At 61.4% G+C, this 21376-nt stretch overlaps 3 protein-coding genes and 1 long non-coding RNA gene across 4 annotated transcripts; 2 read left to right on the top strand and 2 right to left on the bottom strand.

The window, feature by feature from the left end:
• The first annotated feature begins 23 nt into the window (after positions 1-23).
• On the top strand, positions 24-1823 carry LOC121331966. Its single transcript, XR_005952088.1, has 4 exons — positions 24-97; positions 320-452; positions 534-631; positions 731-1823. It is a non-coding gene; the product is annotated as an uncharacterized LOC121331966 (long non-coding RNA).
• Positions 1824-2729: 906 nt separating this feature from the next.
• On the bottom strand, positions 2730-3843 carry LOC121331957 (collagen alpha-1(III) chain-like). Its single transcript, XM_041396803.1, has 2 exons — positions 3367-3843; positions 2730-3194 (listed from the first exon to the last, which is right to left on the bottom strand). Exons 1-2 carry the CDS (start codon positions 3671-3673, stop codon positions 3001-3003), a joined length of 501 nt encoding a protein of 166 aa, XP_041252737.1. The 5' UTR covers positions 3674-3843; the 3' UTR covers positions 2730-3000.
• A 510-nt stretch (positions 3844-4353) lies between these two features.
• BTC (betacellulin) lies at positions 4354-8101 on the bottom strand (the record flags this gene model as incomplete). Its single annotated transcript, XM_041396807.1, has 6 exons — positions 4354-4458; positions 4553-4660; positions 4955-5101; positions 5239-5356; positions 5475-5570; positions 8032-8101. Coding segments are annotated over 5 exons (537 nt in total), but the record flags the coding sequence as incomplete, so codon positions are not given.
• A 2259-nt stretch (positions 8102-10360) lies between these two features.
• Positions 10361-18614, top strand: PARM1 (prostate androgen-regulated mucin-like protein 1). Its single transcript, XM_041396840.1, has 4 exons — positions 10361-10571; positions 16380-17033; positions 17718-17796; positions 18350-18614. The coding sequence occupies exons 1-4, from the start codon at positions 10520-10522 to the stop codon at positions 18432-18434; spliced, it is 870 nt and encodes a 289-aa protein (XP_041252774.1). The 5' UTR covers positions 10361-10519; the 3' UTR covers positions 18435-18614.
• Positions 18615-21376: the final 2762 nt, after the last annotated feature.

The raw sequence follows: 21376 nt of genomic DNA, 5'->3' as shown, positions 1-21376 counted from the left end.
CCCCCAGCTCCCCGCCTGCCCAGCCCGAGCTGCCGGAGCCGCCCGAGCCCACCAACAAGGAGCTGTGCGCCAAGGACGGGGCTCTCCATGCCACCAGGTGAGCGGCAGCCAGGGGGCAGTCATGGAATAGAACCATTTTGGTGGGAAAAGATCCCTAAAATGATCGAGTCCGACCACTTCCTGACCCTGTTACACGCTTAGCTTTTTATGGGGATAACCAGGGGAGCATCCTCAGTTCCCTCAGGGGAATTGGTGCCAGCAGGGGCGGCACAAAGACGCCAGGGAAAACTCAGGGGAGCTCCCGTTTCCTCGTTTCCAGGTTCCTGTTTGAGCTGGCCCGCAGGCACCCCAACCTCCCCGACGCCGTCCTCGCCAAGCTCTACGACTCCTCCGGGAAGCTCCGCGGGGAATGCTGCTCCTCCAAGGACCCCTCCGCCTGCTGGGACAGCAAGGTGAGGGGGCTCTGGGGGCTCATCCCTCTCCCCCTCACCCCAGTGCCCCCCAAATCCCGGTGACTCCCCCTCTGCCCCCAGCGCCGGCGGATAGAGGCAGAGCTCTTCCCCTTCCTGCAAAAAGCCAACCAGCTCTGCGGGCAGCACAACCAGCTGCCTTTCCTTGACTTCAAGAAGAGGTGAGCTTTCCCTTCCTCCCCACAAAAACCCACCCAGCGACGCCGAGGACGCAAAACCGCGTCCCCGTCCCCCGTGTGACCGCGCTCCCCACGCCGCAGGCTGCGGGACAGCCTGGCACAGGCCGAGCCCCGGCCGGGCCCGGAGCAGCTGGAGCAGCTCCTGGAGCAGCGAGCATCCTTCGCCTCCACCTGCTGCCTGCCGGCCGCTCCGCCGCTGCTCTGCGCTTCCAAGGTCAGCTCGGAGCTGGGGGAGCTGTGCCAGAAGGGCTCCTGCCTGCTGGGATAGCGGCCCCTTGTCCAAGGATGGCGCACGGATGGAGGGGAGAGCCCTGGGGGGCACGGGAAGGGGCTGGAGGAGGCCCGGCAGGCGGGAGGTGTCGCCGAGCCGGCGCCTTGTATTCCTGCAGCCGAAATAAAGACAAGGAATGTTCTCCTGCAGCCGAAATAAAGACAAGGAATGTGCCCTGCGGGAAGGCTTTGTGCACCCTCGGGGCGGCGCAGGGGGGTGGGAGAGGGGCACAGCTTCTCCTCCGCGGGCAGGAAGGGATCCCAGCCCTGACCCTGGGAGATAAAGCCCTAAAAACTAAGCGAAAGCAGGGAAAAGACTCCTCAAATGCCCCCAAGGAGAGCAGCCCGTGGGTGTTGGGGTATTCAGCTGCCTGAGAGGGGCACCCTGGCACCCCCAGCTCCCCGCCTGCCCAGAGCTCTGGGGGTGCTGCAGGCCCGGGTTGGGATGCAGGAGGATGGCAAAGCCAGCCCAGGAAGCAGCAGGAAAATCCCCCGAGCCCAGAATTTGGGAGCTTTGTGTGCAACAAACACGGCCCGAGGACACCTGGGTGTGCAGAGATGAGCCAGGGCGATACAGCAGAGCCAAAGGCAAGAAGAACTCCCTGTTCAAGGCAGCTCTCCCTTCTCTGGGAGCACTGGCAGTCTCTGGATGGCTGCTGAGCTCCCCTGGAGTGTGAGAAACAAGGTGGATTGGGCTGGCACCATCCCTGTCCTGGACAGAAAAGGGAAACTGGTTTTGGCTTGGTTTTGGTTTTCATTTTTTGCCCCAAGGACCCCACTGACCTGGGACTGGACGTGCTGGTGCCAAGGCATGGATCCTCCTGTCACAGCCTGTCTTTGGCACCTATTTTCCAAAACATTGATTTCCAATTATTTCTAACTTACTTCCAATCAATAAGTTGGGTTTCACCTTGTTCTGTCGGGGTGAGTGACCCACATCTCAACGCTGTGCTCAGGTTTGCATCCTTCACGCTCTGAGAGCACAGGGTAAGGGCTCACCATCCCAGTGACCTGGAATTCCAAGGAAAACTGGAGAAATGCCATTAAGCCAGCCAAAGCCATCTCTGCCAGGTGACACCCTCGCTGCTTATGGGGGTAAAACCACCCAAAAATACCCAGCTGCTGTTCAAAGCAACACAAATATTAATCCTGCTCCTGAAACCACCACATTTCCTTGGAAAGTTCGGGCTGCTCCTGCCAGCATCACCTCCCCAGGGATTCCATCCACTCCTTGCCACAAACTAGTTGTCTTTCCCACTCTCTGTTTTACCTGGGATTTTAATTTGTTTTGTTTTTTTTTAAAGTAATTTTCTTTTCCAGCTCTCATTCCTGCTGCCCTCAGCCCCGTGACACACACAGGGAGGATTCACCTCCTGCCTTTTCATCCCTCTCTAACCCATTCCCAAAAACGTAAAGGAAGCAGCAAAGTTCCTGACTTGTTTTGTTTTTTTTAATCCCCAACCTTGGTGTCCACTGCCCAGGAACTCATCAGCTTAAAGCAGGAATTCTGTGGCTGTGCAGGCATCCAGGGAGGAATCATTTCCTTACACCCAGGGAATGTAGGGCTGCCATGGGAAAAGCCCAGTGGGGATTACTTAAAGCCCTGAAAACCCAGCAGTGAATAAAAACAGCTCCAGCATTCACCTTGCCAGGGCTCCATGAAGAATTATAAAAAACATTAAAAGTGTTTTATCCACCCCTGAGACCTGCAGGGCTGCTGCTTCCCCAGTGCCTGCTCTTCCCAGCCCTCTTGGGCCTGCAGCATCCCAGCCACCGACTCCAACCACCCAAAAAAACAGGCAGGAAAAAGGCTCATACCTCCTTTATCTTTTTATTTGTCTCCCAGACTGCACACAGCTCATTCCCAAAGGAGCAGCAAGCATTTTTTCCTCTTGGCTTCACTCCCCCCAGGCATGCCCAGCAAAGCATGGTGATAAAATCAGCCTTTTATAGAGGGGGGATCAGCTCACAGGTGCTGCTCAGCTCCCACCAGGGCTTCCAGCAGCTGCGTGGAATCGGGAATCCCCCTCCCCTTGCTGAATTAGGTGACCAAAAAAAAAAAAAAAATGTCCCTTGGCACCTCAGGGCCGTGCTCCTTGCCTGGGCACGGGGATGAGCATTCCATTGGCACCTGGCATCGCCTGGGCACCAACACCTCCCGAGGGACGGGCACCACCGGGGCGGGCATCATCCTGGAATCCAGCTGGAATCACGGGCTGGGCTGCAGGAGCCGATCCCTGGGGCAGCCTCCGCTCTCCCATTGGCACGGCTGGAGCTGGAAAAGAAGGTTTTCAGTCAGGGCAGGGCTGTACCCAGCCCCAGAGCCGCGCCAAGCCCGGTTCCTGCCAGCTCCAGCTCCCCGGCATCCCCTGGGATGAGCCCGGCCAGGAGCAAAGGGCTGGATCCCGGCGCTAACCAGCTGGCCCAGCAGCGGCTGGCACGCTCACCGGCCGCAGCGCATCCCGTCTGTGGCCGAGCCGAGCCAGGCTGGACCGTCTGTCCTGCTCGGGCAGAGGAATCCGTGCCGTGCCGTGCCGGGAGAACCGAGCCCGGGGCGGGAGGATCACCGGCTCTCCCGGGAGAGTCCAGCCGGAGCCGCTGGCAGCCTCGGGCTGCAGAGCCCCCGGGGCCGGTCACCGTGCCCCGGTTGGAGCGGGAGCCGGTGCTGTGCCGGGATTTGGGAGCGCCGCGGCTCCACCGCGTCCCCGCCTCCCGCGGGAGCGAGTGGGTGACACCGGGGACACCCGGCCCCATCGCGGGGTGCTGATGCTGTGCCCCCCAGAGGGTCAGCGCCTAAACCCGCTGCCAGGGACACGGGGACACCGGCGGGGAGGGAACGAACCATCCCCGTGCCGGGTGGCACGGTCCGGACCGCATCTCCGGGCACCGGAGCAGGCAGCGCGGGGCGACGGGAGCCAACGGCCCGGGCCGCTGCCAGGGACACGGGGACACCGGCGGGGAGGGAACGAACCATCCCCGTGCCGGGTGGCACGGTCAGGACCGCAGCGCGGGGCGACGGGAGCCAACTGCCCGGGCTCACCCACTTCTGCCCCGCTTCTCCCTGTTTTCCACCCGTTTTGCCCGGTTTTCCTCACCCCGTCCCGCCCCTCTCCCGCCGGGTGTTGAGAACCGGGAGGGCTCTGAGCTGGGCTCGGTCCCTGCGGGGAGGCGCGGTGGCAATGGGAGCAGCTCCAGCAGAGCCCTCAGGCCGCCCGGAACGGGACCGGAGCCCGGCAGAGCCCCTTGGACCGGGAGCGGGACCGGGAGCGGGACGGGGACCGGGAGCGGGAGCGGGAGGCGGCGCGGTCGTGGCGCCCTCGCGTGGCCAGTGCCGGTATGGCAGGCGGGCCGCCCGCACCAGCGCAGTGTCGCCGTCTGGCGGCCGCGCTCGGCAGCGCAGCCCCCGCGCCCCAAGGACAGCGGCGACACGGGGACACCTTTCCGTCACCCCTTTATTGAAGCCGCCGCACGCTTTAGCCCTCGCCCGTGGAGCCAGCAGCTGCTGCCGTCCGGGACCCGCCCGCAGGTACCGGGAGCTCCTGCCGAGAGAGCGGAGCCCGTCGGCCTCGGCGCCCAGCCCAAGGTGGGGCTCCGGTGGCACCGGCTCTGTCGCCCCCCCCCGCCGCCCCGCACCTTCACGCGATGCCCGTTTCCCGCACGTCTTCACTTCTGGAAGGTCCATCCTTGTTTAGCGTTTCCATCTCTTCTGCCTTCCTCTTCCTACGCTGCCTCCGACAGTGGCTTGACGGGGGGAAAATATCATAAACAAACAAACAAACAAACAGAAAAGAGGCAGAAGGGGACATGGCAGTGATGCTCCTCCCTCTCCTTCGGCTTTTACCCTGCAGAAGATCCCCAGAAGGGGATCACACCTGCTTTCCAGCCCCAAAGGAATATCCCAGGCACTTCCCAACACCTGCAGGAGCATGTCCCATCAGCCTGGGGCAGCCCCAACCCCACCTGCCTGGAGCCAGGGGATTGAGATTTCCCCCTTTTCCCTTTCCCTTTCCCTTCCCGCGCCGTTCCCCCACGTACTGGCTGCAGAGGCAGATGCCGACGACGAGGATGATGAGGGCGGCGATGGCGACGATCAGGGAGATGATGACGATCTGGCCCTGGTCCCCTCGCAGGTAGAACAGATCCACCCTCTCGCAGCGAGCCCCGGTGTAGCCCCGCTCGCACCTGCCCCGCGGCACAGGGGAGGCACGGAGCGGTCCCGAAAGCCGCCACGCTGCCCGTGGCCCCCCTCGCTCTGCCCTGCCGGCGGGGACGGGCACGGCAGGCGCCGTGTGGCCGTGTCCCCACGTCGGGTGACTTACACACACGCCGGAGCCTGCTCGGCCACGAGGAAGCGGCACCTGCCCTTGACGCAGTAGTGCTGGTACTCCTCCGGGCAGCGGGAGAAGTGGCTCTGCCGCCGCAGCTGCGTGCCGTTCCCTGCGGGGCGACACGCACGGGGGACAGCCCCACAGGGGTGACAGCTCTGCCCGGAGGCAGCAGCACCCCCGAGCCGCTGCCCCGCTCCCTTCCACGGCCCCCCGGCAGCCCCCCTTACCTGTGCATGGCCGTGCCGTGCCGCAGCCGAGCCCCTCGGGGCCGTGGCCGGCCGTGATGTTGGTGTCGGCGCCCACGCAGCTGAAGAGTGCCAAGCCTGGAAGGAAAGGCAGGCAGCTCAGGGGGGAAGCCCAGAGCCCCCCAAAGCCACAGGGGGGGCGCTGGCAGCGGGCTCTGCAGCTGCGGCCCCCCGGCAAAAGCTGGCAGCATCAGCTTTTCCCCAGGGCCGGGAGAAGGGAAAGCCGGCCCCGCCTGCTGCCTCCGCCCAGCAACGCCCCGGCGAGGAGCTCTGGGAGCCAGCCTGGTGGGGCTGGGACCACACAGCCCGGGCAGCTGCTGCTGTGCCCGGGGAGGATGCAGGGAGGGATCCCCAGAGAGATCCGGACTGGTGGAATCACTGATGGCGTCGGGCTGGACGGGACGGTGAAGCTCATCCAGCCCTGCTCCCACTGTCCCAGGCTGTTCCAAGCCCTGTCCAACCCGGCCTTGGACACTTCCAGGGATGGGGCAGCCACAGCTTCCCGTGCCAGAGCCTCCGCACCCTCCCAGGGAAGAATTCCTTCCCGGTATCTAATCTAAACCTGCCCTTTGTCAGCGCGGAGCCCTTCCCCTTTGTCCCGTCGCTCCGTGCCCTTGCCACAAGTCCCTCTGCAGCTCCCTCGGCGCCTCTTTGTGTCCCCGGAGCCCCGCACAGCCCGGGCACGGGCAGAGGGGCCAGCACGCCGTGCCGGTGCCCCGGGGGGAGCGCGGCGGGCGGCTCCCCGGAGCGGCGGTAACCGGATCGCTGGCATACCAGCCTGACTCAGCACGGCCCCGCTCCCGCCCGCCGCTCCCCGGGGATTCACCCGCCCGGGCGGCTCCCGGGAGCGGGGACAGGTCCTGCCTGACGGGGCAGCGGCCGGGTGGCTCCCGCGTGGGGACACTCGGAGGCTTGGCAGGGAGCGGAGAGCTTGAGCGGCCAAACCCTGCCTGCCAGCCAGGCCTCCCGCTCCCTGTTTCCTCCTCCGGCACCTTGGAAACAGCGCTGGGAGCTGCCCGGCCGAACCTCCGGGTCCCCCGCGTCCCGCAGCGGGGACATTCCCGGCGCACACGTCCCTCCTGGCTATATATAGCCAACTCCTCGGCGCTGAGGAGCGACAGCGGCCCGGAGAGCCCGGCGGGGAGGGAAGCGAGCCCACCGCCCCGCCCGCAGGGTGGGAGCTGCCAGGGATGAGCCACGGGGCGGCTGCACGCCGGCATCCAGCTGCGGGCACAGGCGGGACACGCGGGGAGGGAGGCTGACTTCACCGGCCGTGACCGAGCTCGCAGCTCGACATGGAAAGATCCCCACCAAGCCGAGCTCCCCGCCCTTATTGCGAGCAGATGCGGAGTTCTGGCACCCTCCGGGCTGGCAGCCCCTCGGCGGGACCGCCCTGGCGGCGGTGCCAGCCCCGGAGGCTGCAGGTGCGGACACCGTCACCTCCCTGCTCCGCTGGCTCCACTATCTGGGGCTGCAGCCTTGGCTGAGCAGCCAGAGATAACCCAGGGAAGTATCCCAAACACCGGGTTGTGCTGCTGCTGACACCCCCGCGCTCTCCCAGGAAAGCCCAAACCACGCGGGAGGTGGCAGCGCTCGGAGGGGACGCACCGGCCCCAAAACCGGCCGGCCACCCTCGGTTTCCTCCTGCCAGCACAGGTTTGGCAGGTTTTGCCAAGTGCTGTCACCAGCCCTGCCAAAGAGCCAAACCCAAGCTGCTCCCTGCGGAGAGAAAAGCTCCCCCGAAATCCCAGTGCGGGGGAGGGATCTCTGCCAGGGAGGGTCTCGGCTCTCCAGCCTGAGGTTTTTTTTTCCTGGCAGCCATCAGCAGACACCTGTCTGCAGCTGCCTGCTTCCCAAAAACTTAGGAACTGACATGGGAATGCTCACACACTTGTTGGAGAGGTACTGCCCCCCCTGCCCCGGCATCCCACATTCCTCAGGCACCCATCAGCAGTGTCCCTCCAACAGGTGGCAAAAGCATCCCGGTCCTGCTCCAGGATCCAGCCCTGGCCCCGAGGGATTCAGAGGCAGGGGAGCGCTGGGTTGGAGCGGTGGGGAGTTCCAGGGTGGGACCTGGGGGCACAGGGGGAGCTCAGGGACAGGGCTGGGCAAACACCAGGCTGGGCACAGAGGAAGGGCTGGGATGGATGGAATTGTCCGGGGGGGCACAGGGAGCCACTGGCATGGGACAGGGCCAGCACCAGGATGGGGGGTAAGAGGGGGGAACACAAGGGTGCAGCAGAATGGGACCCGGGGAGCAGCGGGATGGGATGGGATGGGGGAGCACCAGGACGGGCGAGGGGAGCACCGGGATGGCACCGGGAGGCAGGTGCAGGATCATCAGCCTGGGAACAAGAACAGCGGGACCAGAGAGAGGACGGAGCCGGGACCAAGGGGGTGACACGGGGCTGGGACAGCGGCGGTGACACCGTGCAGGGACGCGGAGCCCCGTGCAGGGGCGGGGAGGAGGAACACCCCGCGGGCCGCTGGCTATCCCGGGACCGGGCAGGTGTCGGGGCAGGGGGACTCCCGTGCTTACCGGAGGCCAGGGCCAGGCAGAGCAGCAGGGTACCGGGGCCGCCGCCCGGCGCCGGGGCCGCCGCCCGCCCTCCTCCTCCTCCTCCTCCTCCTCCTCCTCCTCCTGCGCCTCCTCCTCCTCGTCCAGCTGCGCGGCTCCCACCCCGCCGCAGCCATCCCCCGGCGGTGCCGCTGTCCCCTCCCGGGTGTCCCCTCCCGGGTGTCCCACCCACGCGTGTCCCACCGGCCGCGCCCGGCCTCGTCCTGCCTGGCCCCGCATCCCTGGGGATGGATGTGGGCGGCCAGAGGGATCCCCCAGCCTGCCGTCACGGCTTCCAGGCGTGGCTCCCGGGGGATCCCCTCTCCAGAAGGACAGAGGGTGCTCGCCCCAGTCCAGCCTCGCTCCCCAGAGCATTTATGCCTGGCCAGCTTGCTGTGGAGAGGTGAATTTATTCACAGTGAGTAAAACACCCTCCCAAGGGCCCTGGCTGGCAGCGACGGCAGCTCCGAATTATCCTGCAAGGGGCTGTGCCTTCCCAAATACACCTCGCGGGGTGATTTTTCCCTCGGGGGGTGCCGGGAGGGTATTCCCGGTCCTCTGGGTGACACCCTGAGGAGCTGGAGAGACCCCCCGGGGTGAAGGTGTCCCCTCCGGGGCTGCTCAGCGGGGATGCTCCGGCACGGCTGGCGCTGTCCCGGCTCCCAGCAGAGCTCGGGGGGCTCTCCCGGCAGGGAGGGGAGCGGGCAGGGAGCGGCCGCGGAGCCAGCGGAGGTGGAAATGAACGACTGGAAAGAACGGGTGACCTCAAACCGCAAGCTGGCAGCTATTAATGCGAGTGCTGGCAGCCACCCAGCCATGCCATTTGGCCGCTGGCCAGGGGGTGAGCAAGCTCCCTTAGCCCTGGCCAGCCAAAAATTCCTGCTGCAAGCTCCGGCACACCGGTACCGCCGGCCCCTGGGCTCACGGCCCCCCCGGCTCCCTGCCGGCGGCCCCCCAAAAGCGTGACAAACCACAAGGATGGTGCAAAAGCTCTGGGCAAGGCCAGCAAAACTGGCAGCTGGCACCAGGATGTGGCACAGGGGAGCTGGCTTCATGCCGGTGGGGTGGGCAAAGGAAGGGAGCAGGCAAAAAAAATAAAATTAAAAAAAAAAAAATTCCTCATGCCCACTAAAAGAAAAATTTCCCTCCAGCATCCTTCACATCTGGATAGAACTGGTGGGGAAAAGCATTTGAAAGAGGTGATTTTAAAAGAGCTGGAGCCTCAGGGCAGATGTCACCAGAGGCAATGGTTTCCAGCGGCAGTGCGAAAGCGCTGGCCAAAGTTATCCCCAAAAAAGGATCTCCCTGGCCGGGAGGACCGGGCCGAGGTGACCAGCAGGTGGCAGCGGGAGCCCAGGGCTGGTGGCCCTCGGGGAGCTCCGGGCCTGCCACAGCCCAGCCCCTGGCACCCAAAACGCGAGGGGAGCAGCGGCGTGCCCAGCCCCGTCCCGACCCCCCAAAAACTCCTGCCCTTGGGAGCATTCATCAGCACCAACAACAGGGATGTGAGCTGGGAAGCAGGGAGGGTGTCACGCTGTTCCCACGGCAGCAGGGTTATTTTCCCTCCTCCCGAGCAGAGGGAATGTTTCAAGGAGAGCGGGGGTGCTGGTAGCGCCCGGCTGCCCGAGGAATGCCAGCTGACTTGGATTTTGTGCCCTGCTGGTCCAGGCCCAGAGCCAGGATCCATCCCGGGAAAATGCCACACAATGCAAGCCCGGGTAAAGATAGCTCGGCCACAGCCCGGGCTCCGAAAATCCTTTTCCATTGTGAGCACGCAAAAGCCTGGGGAGGATGAGTTCAGCCCGAAAATATTTCACCCGCAGCACTGCTCTTCCCAGAAGGAAAGGGGTAAAAAAATGTAGGTCCTTGTACCTCCTGCTGTGCCACAGGTGTCTGTCTCCTGGCTGGCTCCTTTGGGCACTGGGAGCTGCATTTTGGGAGCTGTTTGTGCAGCAGGACCCTGAGTGCCCGGCTCCCCTTCATTCACGTGCCTGGCTTGTCCCCCACCACAGGCACCAGATCCCTTTTATGCAGCAGGCAAGGGGATCCCCAGGGAGAACCACGGGATCACAAAACTGCTTGGATTGGAAGGGACCTTAAAGCTCTTGCTGTCCCAACGCTGCTACCACGGGCAGGGACACCTTCCACTAGCCCAGGCTGCTCTGCCGCTTGCCCAGCCTGTCCTTGGACCCTTCCAGGAATGGAGCACCCACAGCTCCTCCGGGCATCCCGTGCCAGGGACATCCCCGCCACACTCGGGCGGGAGCTGGCAACGGGGAGGGGACAAGTGACACAGAGCACCCCGAGCGGGTGACACCCGAGCCTCCCGCGCCCGGTGCTGGGTCCGGCAGCCCCGGCGGTTCCGGTGCCGGCAGGTGCCGCTGTGGGCCGGGCGCGGCCGGGGGGCGGCGGCGGGGGCCGGGCCGGGCTCTGCGTCCCTCCCGCCGCGGCTGCCAGCGCCGCCGGCACCATGGGCTGCTGCTGCCGCCTCCTCTTCCTCGCCCTCCTCCTCCTCCCGGCAGGTAAGCGCCCTGGGGAAGTGGGGGGACACGCCGGGGACCCCGCGGTGCCGGGCTGGGAGCGATGGGAAGGAGGCAGCCCCGCGATTACCGGGGGCAGCGCCGGTGCTTCCCGGAGAGGGGCTCGGCGGTGGCGGCCCCTCACACCCCGCGGGAGGGGTCACCCCCAATGACAGCGGGGCAGGAGGTGTCCCGCCCTGCTTCTCCTCGTCCCCAGCAGAGTCCCCGACTGCTGGGAGCGGGGGGACTTGGTGGGACCACCGGAGTGTCCTCACGGCCACCCCCTGGCCGGGCCGGAGCCGCGGCAGCCCCGCATCCCCTTCCCCCGCGGTCACCGCTCCCGGGGAGTTTTTATGGCTCTCCCTGGCCCCCGGCATCACCGGCCTCCCCGTGCCACAGAAACGCCCGACTGGACGTCTTCCCCCTCCGAGACGCTCGGCGGGGACAGCTCTGTCCCCGGCTGATGCGACAGCGAGCTCGGGTCACCCTTCCGCCCGCAACAAACACGAGGAGCTGCCTGCTCGGGAAGGTGGAAAACACGCTTGCATAACCGGGGAGAAACCCATCGGGCGGGATGTCGCTGTCACATCGGGCCGGGCCGAGCTGCCGGCACAGCCCGAGGGCAGCAGCAGCCCCCGGGGCCGCCGGGGGACGGGTCCCACCCGCGGGACCCCGAAACATCGGCCCGGAGCTCGTCGGCAGGCGGGAGATCTTCCCTGGAGCAGGGAGAGCTGGGTGAATAATTCTCCCTGTGCAAGGGGGGTTTGCCGGCGAGCTCCCGATCTGTGCGTTCGGGAGGGATGGGGACGAGCATTGGGATGCTCTTTCTCCTCCTTTGCAGTGCCAAATTTGCCCCCAAAGCCGGCGGTCTGTGCCGGCAGCCAGCCTTGGGGTCGGGGGGCGGGTTTTTCCCAGCGCCCGGGCCAAGCCCAAAGCTGTTCCCACGACCATCCCTCTCCACAGCACCAAGGCCAGCCAGGCTTGGCAGCAGGAACAGAAAAGATTTCCCTGGACCCTGGTCCCACGTCCCTCAGGCTGCTCCCAAACGGCCCTGGAGCATCTTTCGGATGCCTTCTACAACATTTCTGCCCCCACAAAAATAATTTATTAAAAAAAAAAAAAGAAGAAAAAAAAAAGTGTGTATACAAAAATATCTCTCACTTGGGAGGAAACACCAAGCAGGATTTGAATTTGCTTCGAGCTCATTCTTCAGGGCTAAATGACAGCTAGGACGTCACTGGCCAGGAGTAAAATAAGTCTGGGCTTTGCCTGGCCACCTAATGAAACAGCAGCGTCTCCCACAAGGAAGTTTTTATCCCCTTATGACTCCTTACTCTGGATGTAAATTGAAACCTGTTTTGCTTTCCTGACCTGGTGCCCAGCCCCAGGCCCGCTCTGCCCTTCTGCAATTCCCCCTGTGCCCCAGCTGAGACATTTTTGAGTACCTTTTAGAAGCAGATTTAAGGCCTTGAAGGTTTTGAGAGCTGCTTGGTGCAGGCTCTGGGCTGGAAGAGCTGCTTTTTGGGCTCTCAGGGCTGATTTATTCTGCCTTTGAGGAGGCAGATCCTCGAGCACTCTGCTCCCCCACCAGCTGAAGGACAGGGGAGTGGGTAAGTACCCCCTCTACCAGCCCAAATGAGCAGTCAGCCTCTTAATACCAGAGGATGCTCCCAAATTCCTCTGCCCAACCCAGCTGCTTCTCCCCCTGGGAGGGGCTGGAATGGGGCTGATGCATGTTGGAAGCTGCACCTGGAAGCACTAATTAGCAGCCAGCCAGGAAAATGATGGAGCTGGGGAGTTGTCACCTGGGCAGAGCTGCTTCTTGCAAAACTCCAGAGCCATATCCGAGATATGTGCCTGGGGAAAAATAATGGTGTGAGGTGTCCCGAGCAGGCAGGTCCCACCTGCCAGCTCCCAGCCCCAGGAGACACCAGAGAGCATCCCCTGGCATCCCTTCATTCCCCTTCCCCAGGGAAATCAGCACAGCCTAACCCCTGCTGGCATCTTTCAAGAATATAACTTGAAATACCGAATTTATTTTTTATTTAAACAAGAAAGACATCATTTTAGATGTTTTTCCACCCCAGGTCCTCATCACAGCCCTCTGGCTGTACAGGCTGACAGGGGTTTTGCCACTCTCAGGAGGCAAAAAACCCACCCAAAAATTCCTCTTCTCCTTCTTATCTGCTGTAATTTCATTGCAGCATCAGCATCAAGGGCTTCATGGGCTGGATAGTTGAGCAGCACTTGGCTCTGGGGAGGGGAAACACCATCTTTTCCTGGGTTTGGATCGTGGGGCAGGGAAAAACTTGGACACTCCTCCCAGGCAAGGAAGGAGGGAGCGTGCAGCATGCAGGGAGCCATGTGAATTTTAGAAAAAAAGCTATTTTCAGCTGGGAAGAGCGGAGCCTGCAGGGTGCTGGAGCTTCCCTCCTGCCTCCTCAAGGAGAGCCTGCCCACAGCAGCATTCCTCGGGCTCTGGAGGGTGTGCAGGAGCGAGCCAGGCCCGGTGGCTGGGACAGACGGACACACGGATGCTGGGATTTCTGCTGGGCAGCTGCTTCTGTCAGCCACAGAAAGCTCCAGGGCAATTAGAGCTCAGGCACTTAACGAGCACGCAGCAGAATAAAACTGATCGCGCAGGAAGCCAGCTCGGCCTGCCAGGAAATCGGAGCAAGCGCAGATTTATTGGATCTGATGGCCCTGGCTCCTCCTGCAAACAGGGGGGACGGGGCAGCAGGGAGAGGAGCAGCACCCCAGGCAGGGGTCACCAGCACCCACAGGCGCTGCTGGAGCTTGGGGGCACACCCCCAGCTAGAGGTGTCCCCAGGAATCACCCGCTGATCCAGCTGGGTGTCCCCCCTGTGATGGGGCAGGAAAATCTCACTGGGGGTGGGACGCGGCTCAGAGCCGGCAGAGCTGCTCCCACGCCTCCCCGTGGCCCGTGTTTCTTGGGGATAACGAGGCAGGAGTCCAGAGCGGTGCCCCAGAGAGAGAAAAACACGAGCTGGAGGCCCAGGCCAGCCTCCACGTCCTCGTGCTCCTTCCCCAGCAGCAGCCCTGTGCACTGCAGGTGGGGCCCAGGCAGCGAGGAGAGAGCATCCCCACATCCCAAACTGCATGGGGACAGGGAAGGTGAGGCGGCGCAGGGCTGAGCAGCTGGAAAAACTCGTCGAACCCAAAGCAAAAACCAGTTTGGTTTGGCCCTGGATGCTGCAAGGAGGGCTTTTGCCATCCACAGCCAGATGCTGCTGGTTTTACAGCAAAGAAATACAATGGAAATCATACCTGAGCACTAACAAGGGCGTGGGGAAGTACCAAAAACCCAGCACAGGTTATGGGACTCCCCAGCCACAGAAACCAAAGCTGAGCCAAGGAGGTCATGTGCAGGAAATCCTTCCTTATGTTTACATCTAGATTGTTTTATTGCTCTGCATCACTTAACCTGGTTACAGCCCAGGGCAGGCTCAGGGGACTCAGGGCTGCTCTGTCACCAGCATTTGGTGAGGAGCAGCACAATGCAGCACCAGCAAAATCTCTTTTTTTTGCTCACTCTTGTGATTAGAGACAGGTTTCTAAAGAGCAGCGATGCTTGGTGTGGTCTAGGTCACTTGTGGGTTTTTTTTGGGTGTTTGCCAGCTGCTGACCTGGCATGGAGAGTGGCACCCAGGCTGGCAGCAGCAGTGTGTGTCCAGCAGCTCTCCTTGCTGTCCTGCTGCTGTGTTTCTTGTTCAGGCAGGACAAACAACACCCACGTTATGGAAACTCTCATTATCCCTTTGGCCTTGGCTGCCGGGGGAGCGTCCCTGGCTGCAGCTGGGGCTGGGGTGCTGCAGGAAATTTGGGCTGGTCCCGTGGGTCTCCTGTGGCTGTGCCAGAGGCCACGGGCTCTGAAGTGGAGCTGGCTGAAAGCTCCACCTCTGCCTCTGTCAGTGGGTGTTTGTTTGCTGCTCCGGCCTGGTGTCACTCACTCGGGCTGCAGATGTGCTCTGGTGGCTTTCAGGCTGGCAGAGCAGTTCAGGATTTGCTGCAATGGCTTTTGGAGTGCCTGGGAAATGCGTTCTGGAGAGGCTGCCAGCCCAGGTCAAGCTTTCCCAGGAGGAGCATGAGCATCACTCAGCTCCTGCAAGGGCAAGACCTGCCCCTCTGTGTGCCTTCCAGGAGCCAGGAGAGCACCATAATTCACAATTCACAATTCACCAGGCTCATTCCTCAGGTTGGCACATGATTAGGGCTAATACTCCCTAAGAATATCCCCTAATATCCCCTAAGAATATCCCCTTCCCCTAAGAGCAGGATATTTGAATGACACTGCTTTGGGTTCTTCTTTCCCTGGCTGTTTTCTGTATTCCTAGTGACAAAAATCCTAGGAAAAGGACTTTGCAAAGCTCCTGTGTGGCCCTGGAGTGTGACACTGCTGCTTTCCTGGGCAGTCACCTCATCCTGGCAGCCCCCTGCCTCGCTCCCTGTGGGATTCCAGCGGGGTGGCCACCTGCCCTAAGTGAATTAGATGAGCAAATTCCTCAGGGCTGAGCTATGCTGGGCATCCCCTGGGAGCCAGCATCCCTCAGTCCCTCTGGGGGACTGGAGGTGTTTTCAGCCTGGTGACTTCCTTGCTCTCCTGGGAAGAGTCCCTGTGACTTGTGACCTCCTTGGCTGGGAGCTCTCAGCCAGCAGCCAGAGATTGTCCCTGCCTCCAGTTCTGGCTCAGCCTCCGGATTTATGCCCCTCAGATGTTATCGGAAAGTTCCTGACTCATCCCGGCCAGCAGCACTGCCAGCTCCCCGCTGCTCTGCCTCCCAAATTCAGGCACACCACGGCAGCTCTGCTGAGCCCAAGCGCTTGGGGACATCAGGGTGGCTTTGCAGGGAGGTGGGAAGCCGCCTGTGTCCCCGAGGGACCGGGAGCCGCTGCATTTACAAGGTGTCAGGCTCCTGGGATCCTGGCAGGATCCTGCTTGTCGGGCTGGCTGCTGCCTGCTGGAGGAACCTGAAAGGTCCAGGAGTGAGAACACTGGCATACAGATGGATTCTGAACCACGTGGGGTGTGAAGGATCCCTGCAGTAACCAGATCCCAGCCTGTCATTCCTCCCTGTCCCACGGTTGGTGTCCTCGGCCTGAGGAGGGTAGAAGCTCAGAGCCATCTCCCAGTGCTTGTCCTCAGCAGAGAAGAGCAGCCACGGCCTCAGTGTCACCTCCAAGACCCCTTTGCCTGGGAAACGGGGTCCTTCCACATGGATACCCCAAAAAAAGCCATTTTGGCTGCTTTAATTAACGAGTCCCCGCTCGCCAAGCAGTGCCAGATCCCATTGTTCCCACAGACAGGCACGGAATGTTTCTGTCCTCCCCACTCCTGATTAGTTCATTGCAGCTGGAGCGAGCTCCTGCTCTGCCCAGGGCTGGGCTTGGGATGCTCTGGGGGGTCAGGGGGAGAAATGACTCATCCCCACGCTAAGAAACGGTGACAAATGAATGAATGCACAAGGAAGTGGGGGGAGAAGAGAAAGAGGCGTCTTGTGTTGTCCCTCCCAGCTGCACAGGGGCCGCTCTGAGGAGGAGCTTCTTCCCCTGATGCTGGGGGTGATGGGGGTATCCCGAACTGGGGGAAAAACGGGGCTGATTTATGCTAGGACAGCTGCTCTGGTTTGAACCTCCCCTCTAGGTACACAGCTGTATTTCCCCTCTCTTCATTTCAGATGGCCCTCGCCGTTTTAAAACTTATTCCCAGCTTAATTCCCAAGCCCTTCATTCAGCGCTCTCCCAAACGCCGAGGCCTGCCCTGTCACTAACGCTTCTTTGTCTCACCCCTAGGACTGGGCCACGGCTCCCCGGAGTCACCCCTCATCCCCATCCGCCCCCCCTTGCTCTGGGGGGGCGCCCCGGTGAAACCAGACTCCAGGGATGTCCCCACAGCGGCTCCAAGCCAGCCCGAGCTGCCTTCCTCCACGGCGCCTTCCGGAGACGCGACATCCTCCAGGCCCCTGGACGGGGACGGCCGCAATGCCAGCACCCCGGCGGCAGCGCTGTCCCCCGCTGCTGTCCCCGTGAGCCCCGCGGCAGATGGCCCCTCCGTGTCCCCCAGCGCGGTGCCACCCGATGTCCCGGCTCCCCGGACAGCGCACGCTGCCGGCCTGGCAAGGAGCACCACGGATGTGGGAGCAGCTCCCAGCCCCTCAGGCCTGGCTGTGCCATCGCCTCCCTCGTCCCTCACCAGCAGCCATCCCGCCTCGCCTCCCGGCACGGGCCTGTCCCCGACGCCCGTCCTGGCGAGCCCGGCCGCCACCCGGCCGCCGCTGCCGCCCGAGGACGTCCCTTCCCTGGGGACACTGGCCGTGGCATCGAGCCTGGCCACGGAGCCGACATCTCCACCCGGGACTGTGCTGAGCGCCGCGGAAGGCGAGGCCGAGGCCTCGGAGAAAACCACCGGGGTCACCGTGGAGGAGGTGCCGCGCGCCCTGAGCGCAGGTGAGCTCCTGTGCCCGCCCTGTGCCAGCCTCAGGGTGCCCACGCCGCACGGGCAGAGCCCCGAAGGGCAAGGGAAGAGGTGCCCGGCTTGCTGAGAGCGTCGCCCTGCGAAATTCCCGGAGGAGCCTGTGCCGCCTGGAGCGCTGGCAGAGGCCGGGAGCGGCGGATAACGAATCTCGGTTGCCTGGAGATGGGGATAAAATCCTCAGCTCTAAATTTGACTCGAAAGGCTTGAGGATGAGAGGAAACAAACGGCTGGGTGGTGGGTGCAGCCCGAGTTAGGGTGGTGTAAGGGTGAATTTTCCCTCAGGAAGCTGACACGAGCTTCTCCCTGTCCCCTTGTAGGGGTGGCTTAAAAGTGCTCCACGTGGCTGGAAAAGGGGCGATCTGGAGCATTTTCTAGCCTTGGCTCAGCCCTGAACGCTGCCTGGCGCTGGGAGCAGCATCCAAGAGCGAGTGCACGGTGCCCAAGCTGTGCTTCATCCCACAAATACCTGCCCTGCATTTCTGGGACCATTGCCAAGAGAGAGGGACAACCCCTTTGGGAAGCAGCGAGGGAATATTCACACAGAGATGGCTGGTGTGGGCGAGCTGGGAGCAGCTGGGCTGTGGGATGTGTGCTAGGGAGCTGGGATCAGGGGGCTGAGCCCTGACCCTGCCCTTTGTGGTGTGTTTGGTGCGCAGGGAGCATCGTGGCCATCACCGTGACGGTCATCGTGCTGGTGGTGCTGGTGTTCGGGGCGGCCGCCTACCTCAAGATCAGGTGAGGCCGGTTTTGGGGTGGCCCCTCTCTCCACAGCCCCTCTCACCGGCAGCGGGATGATGCCAAGCGCCGGGAAGACGCTGTCCCCAGGCGTGGCAGGGCAATGTGCAGCCTCTGGTGCCAGCAGGGCTGCGTTCCTCACCGCTCCTGTACTGGAAAGCAGAGTTCGCCTCCCTGGTTTTGCAACAGCCCTGCTCAAATGGCAGGGATGCTGCTGGGCATAGTCATATCCAGTAATTATCCCTTGGGAAAGCTGCTGCTGTGGGTCTCGCTGTCACTGGGACAATAAACAGCAGCAGAGCCCAGTGCTGAGCATCCCTAATGAGCCTCTGCTGACAGCTGAGATGAGCAAAGGTCTGCTTTTAATTCCCTGTGTCCAGGCTCATTCAACGGGGGCAAAATCCACTCTGGGCTTCTCTTCACTTCTCCTGGTCCTTCCTCTTTAAACACCCCAGAGCTTGACCTAGGGAGCCTCTGCGTTACCATTTCTTCATCCCATGGCAAAATAAGTAATAAATCCTCAAAGTGACCTCAGGTTTGCTCTCCCTGGCAGGCACTCCTCCTACGGAAGGCTTTTGGACGACCATGACTACGGCTCCTGGGGCAACTACAACAACCCTCTCTACGATGACTCCTAGCAGGGATGAAGCCAAAAAACCCCAAAAACCCTTAATTTATAAGCGCTTCTGCAGCAGAGCATCCGCTGTCGAGGAGATGCCGGGCACGGAGCCCCTGCCTCAGGCAGGATTCCCACGGGTCTGGTGGATGGCAGGAACTGGAGGGCAGTGCTGACAATAAACCTGAATTTTGGCCTTTGAGCGGGAAACCGGGTCCTGGGGCAGGTCAGCCGCTTGTTGTAGGCAAGGGAAGCCAAATTCCCCAGGGGGAAAGGCTGGGGAGGGCAAGGGAGAGGATGGAGGTTCAGCCAGTGCTGTGGCATCCTCTGAAATGCTGCTGCTCTGCGATTTTGGGGGGGAGTGGGGGGCTGCTGAGCCAGAGCCAGCAGCGTGCCGGGGTCTCCTGTGCTTTCACACATCCCTTTCCCTGAAATCACTTCCCTGTGTTGCCCTGCTACGAAATCCTTTGCCTTATCTCCCCAGGAACAGCTACGAGGCTGCTCAGTCACTGCTCCCTTTCTTTTCCTGCAGGTGCTTCCATGCACAAGCTCCTGATTTAATTTTTTTTCCATTTAATTGTGGGTGTTTTGGTCCCAAAAGCAGCCCAGGAGCCCACGGGAAGATGCACTGACCATCCATTTCACACACGTGGCTGCTTGCTCCACAGCTTTGTTTCCATTCCTCAAAAAAAAACTTGGCTGCTAAAATACAGCGGAGTGTTCTTTTCATCCCCAATTTGTGTTCAGCTTTTAGTGTGGGAAGGCTGGGGGTGGCTGATGGCAGAGCTGGTTTGGGAAGGGGATGCTCAGCCGCCTCTCCCTCTGGCTAAATTCCCTGGCAGTGGAAAGCAAAGCCCTCAGTCCTTGGTGAAAACAGGAAAATAAACCTGTGGATGGTTGTTGCACCTCCCAGCCACAGCCAGCCTGGAAAACTGTTGGGGCTGGGAGCATACACAGGGAAGCACAAGCCCTGAAGATGCTTAGGATGAGCAAAATTCCTTTTCACCTTTTCTGGCACCTGAGAAGCAGCAAATCAGGCTACCTTGGCTAAGAAAAGCCACAAACTGAGTTAAAAAACCACCACACTTCTTCTCCGGGAATAAACTGGGTGTTGTGCTGCTGCTGCCAAACTGAGGGAATAAAGGGAGAGGAAAAGCCATCACAGTCAACTAAAAGTACATAACCCCCAAGGGAATAAATTCTTTTTTCATGAAGGAGGACAGAAATGGGGCCTCAGTTTTCCTGCTCAACCCTGTGCCTGGATCCTCAAAATTAACTACTTTCTCTTGCCCTACAATGCAAGGAAGAAGCTGTACATATTTTTGGGGATATCCCGGGGTGAAAACAGATCCCTCACCTCTCTGGGACCAGACACCATCCCCAGTGACGTGGATGGTATGGATGTGTTTCCACCTGCAGGATTGTCTGGCAGCACGAGCCAAGGCACAGGGCAGCCTAGGGAACAAGAGATGTGTTTGGCAAGTGGAAAAAGCACTTCATTCCGGGGGCAATGCCCTCAGAGGGAGGATGCCTGTGTTCCAGGCAATGCCTTCCAACACCCCTCTCACATTCCCACCTCAGACCCCCTGGCTTATTGTAGGGTTTCTGTCCCACACCAGTACAGCAGGGAAAAAGGGGGAAAAGCAACCAGGACGTGCCCTACAAAAAGCCCTTTTTCCTTCTCTTTTAAAAACCAACGGGGTTAACCCTGCTACCAACTTGCTTCATTTACAAAACCAGCCAATTCCCATTTTTCCCAAAGGCTCCCACGACTCTGGCTCAATTCCACCTCCTCCCAACTCCCTCCCCCCCGCCCCCCTTTGGCTCCGTTTCATCTCAGAGATATTTTATTTATACAGAAAGAGAAATAGCTGGCATAGCTCCGCGCACGCGGAACCACAGATCCGCCGGCTGGAAGCTTTATCCCTGCTCCCAGACTCCCTCTGGCCTCCCCAGTGATGCTCTTGTTCGGTGAATATTCCCACACCCACCCACCTTTCCGAGCGTGGAGTTCCTGGAGTTGAGTAGCTCCTGCTCGCAGCCTTTGGCACAGGTGACAGGAGCCAACTCCAGCCGGGACCACGGAGGAGCAAATCCAAGGAAAACAGCACGGAGGTCCCAGCAAAGCCGAGCTCTGCCCGGCTGCCCCTCTGAGGTATAAATAGCACAACACCAGGAGCCTCTCCCTCACTTCCAGCTGGAAATTTAAAAACAGACGGTTTCCCTGCAGCCAGGCAGGGGCGAGACAGCCCCGGGAGGGGGTGGCTGTCACCCGGAGGTTTGACACAGAACTTCCTTCCCAAACGACGCTGTTGGAGCAAGCCAAAACCACAGCAGAGCACCAAACCAGCCCAAAACTGGGGGTCCCGACCAGCTGAGCCCCCCAGCCCTGCACTGTTCCTCTTGCTGCCTCCTTGATCCCTCTGCAGAGCTCTGCCTGTATTAATTGCTCCGTGACCTCACGTGCAGCCCTCCAACCTGCTGGAACTCCACTTTTTTCCCCACAAAGCACCATCTGCTCCTGATTCTGGCCTGGAGGGGTGAGCAAGGCAGGATTCTGGGTGCCAGGGAGTGAGGGAGCTTCCCTACAGCTCCAACAGCCCAAGGCTGATCCATCCCTGGATCATCTCAGCGCCCTGATCCCAGCATTCCTCCCCACTCCCCTCGGCTGCACCTCCATGGACAGGACAGCAAAGCTCCATACAGCACCTCCCACCCCAAAAAGCAGCTCCTTTCCTGTCTGTATCCCCCCTCCATTGCCCTTTATCCCCTGAAAATGCCATTCCTTTTCCTGCCGTGCCATTTATTCCCTGGCAAAGGGAGTTAAGGGCTCGGTGCCAAGATAAACACACCAAACAGCAGTTCAGCATTCCCTCAGCATCCCCATTCCCTCGTGCACTTTCCAGAGCCAAACACCAAAAACAGGAGAGCAAAAGGTCAAAACCACCTGGATCCCATTCCACG

The sequence above is a fragment of the Onychostruthus taczanowskii genome, unplaced genomic scaffold, assembly GCF_017590055.1.
Source record: "Onychostruthus taczanowskii isolate IOZ18803 unplaced genomic scaffold, ASM1759005v1 scaffold131, whole genome shotgun sequence".
NCBI lineage: Eukaryota > Metazoa > Chordata > Aves > Passeriformes > Passeridae > Onychostruthus > Onychostruthus taczanowskii.
The sequence above is the reverse complement of the archived record's forward strand: the minus strand, read 5'-3'. Positions and strand labels throughout refer to the sequence as shown.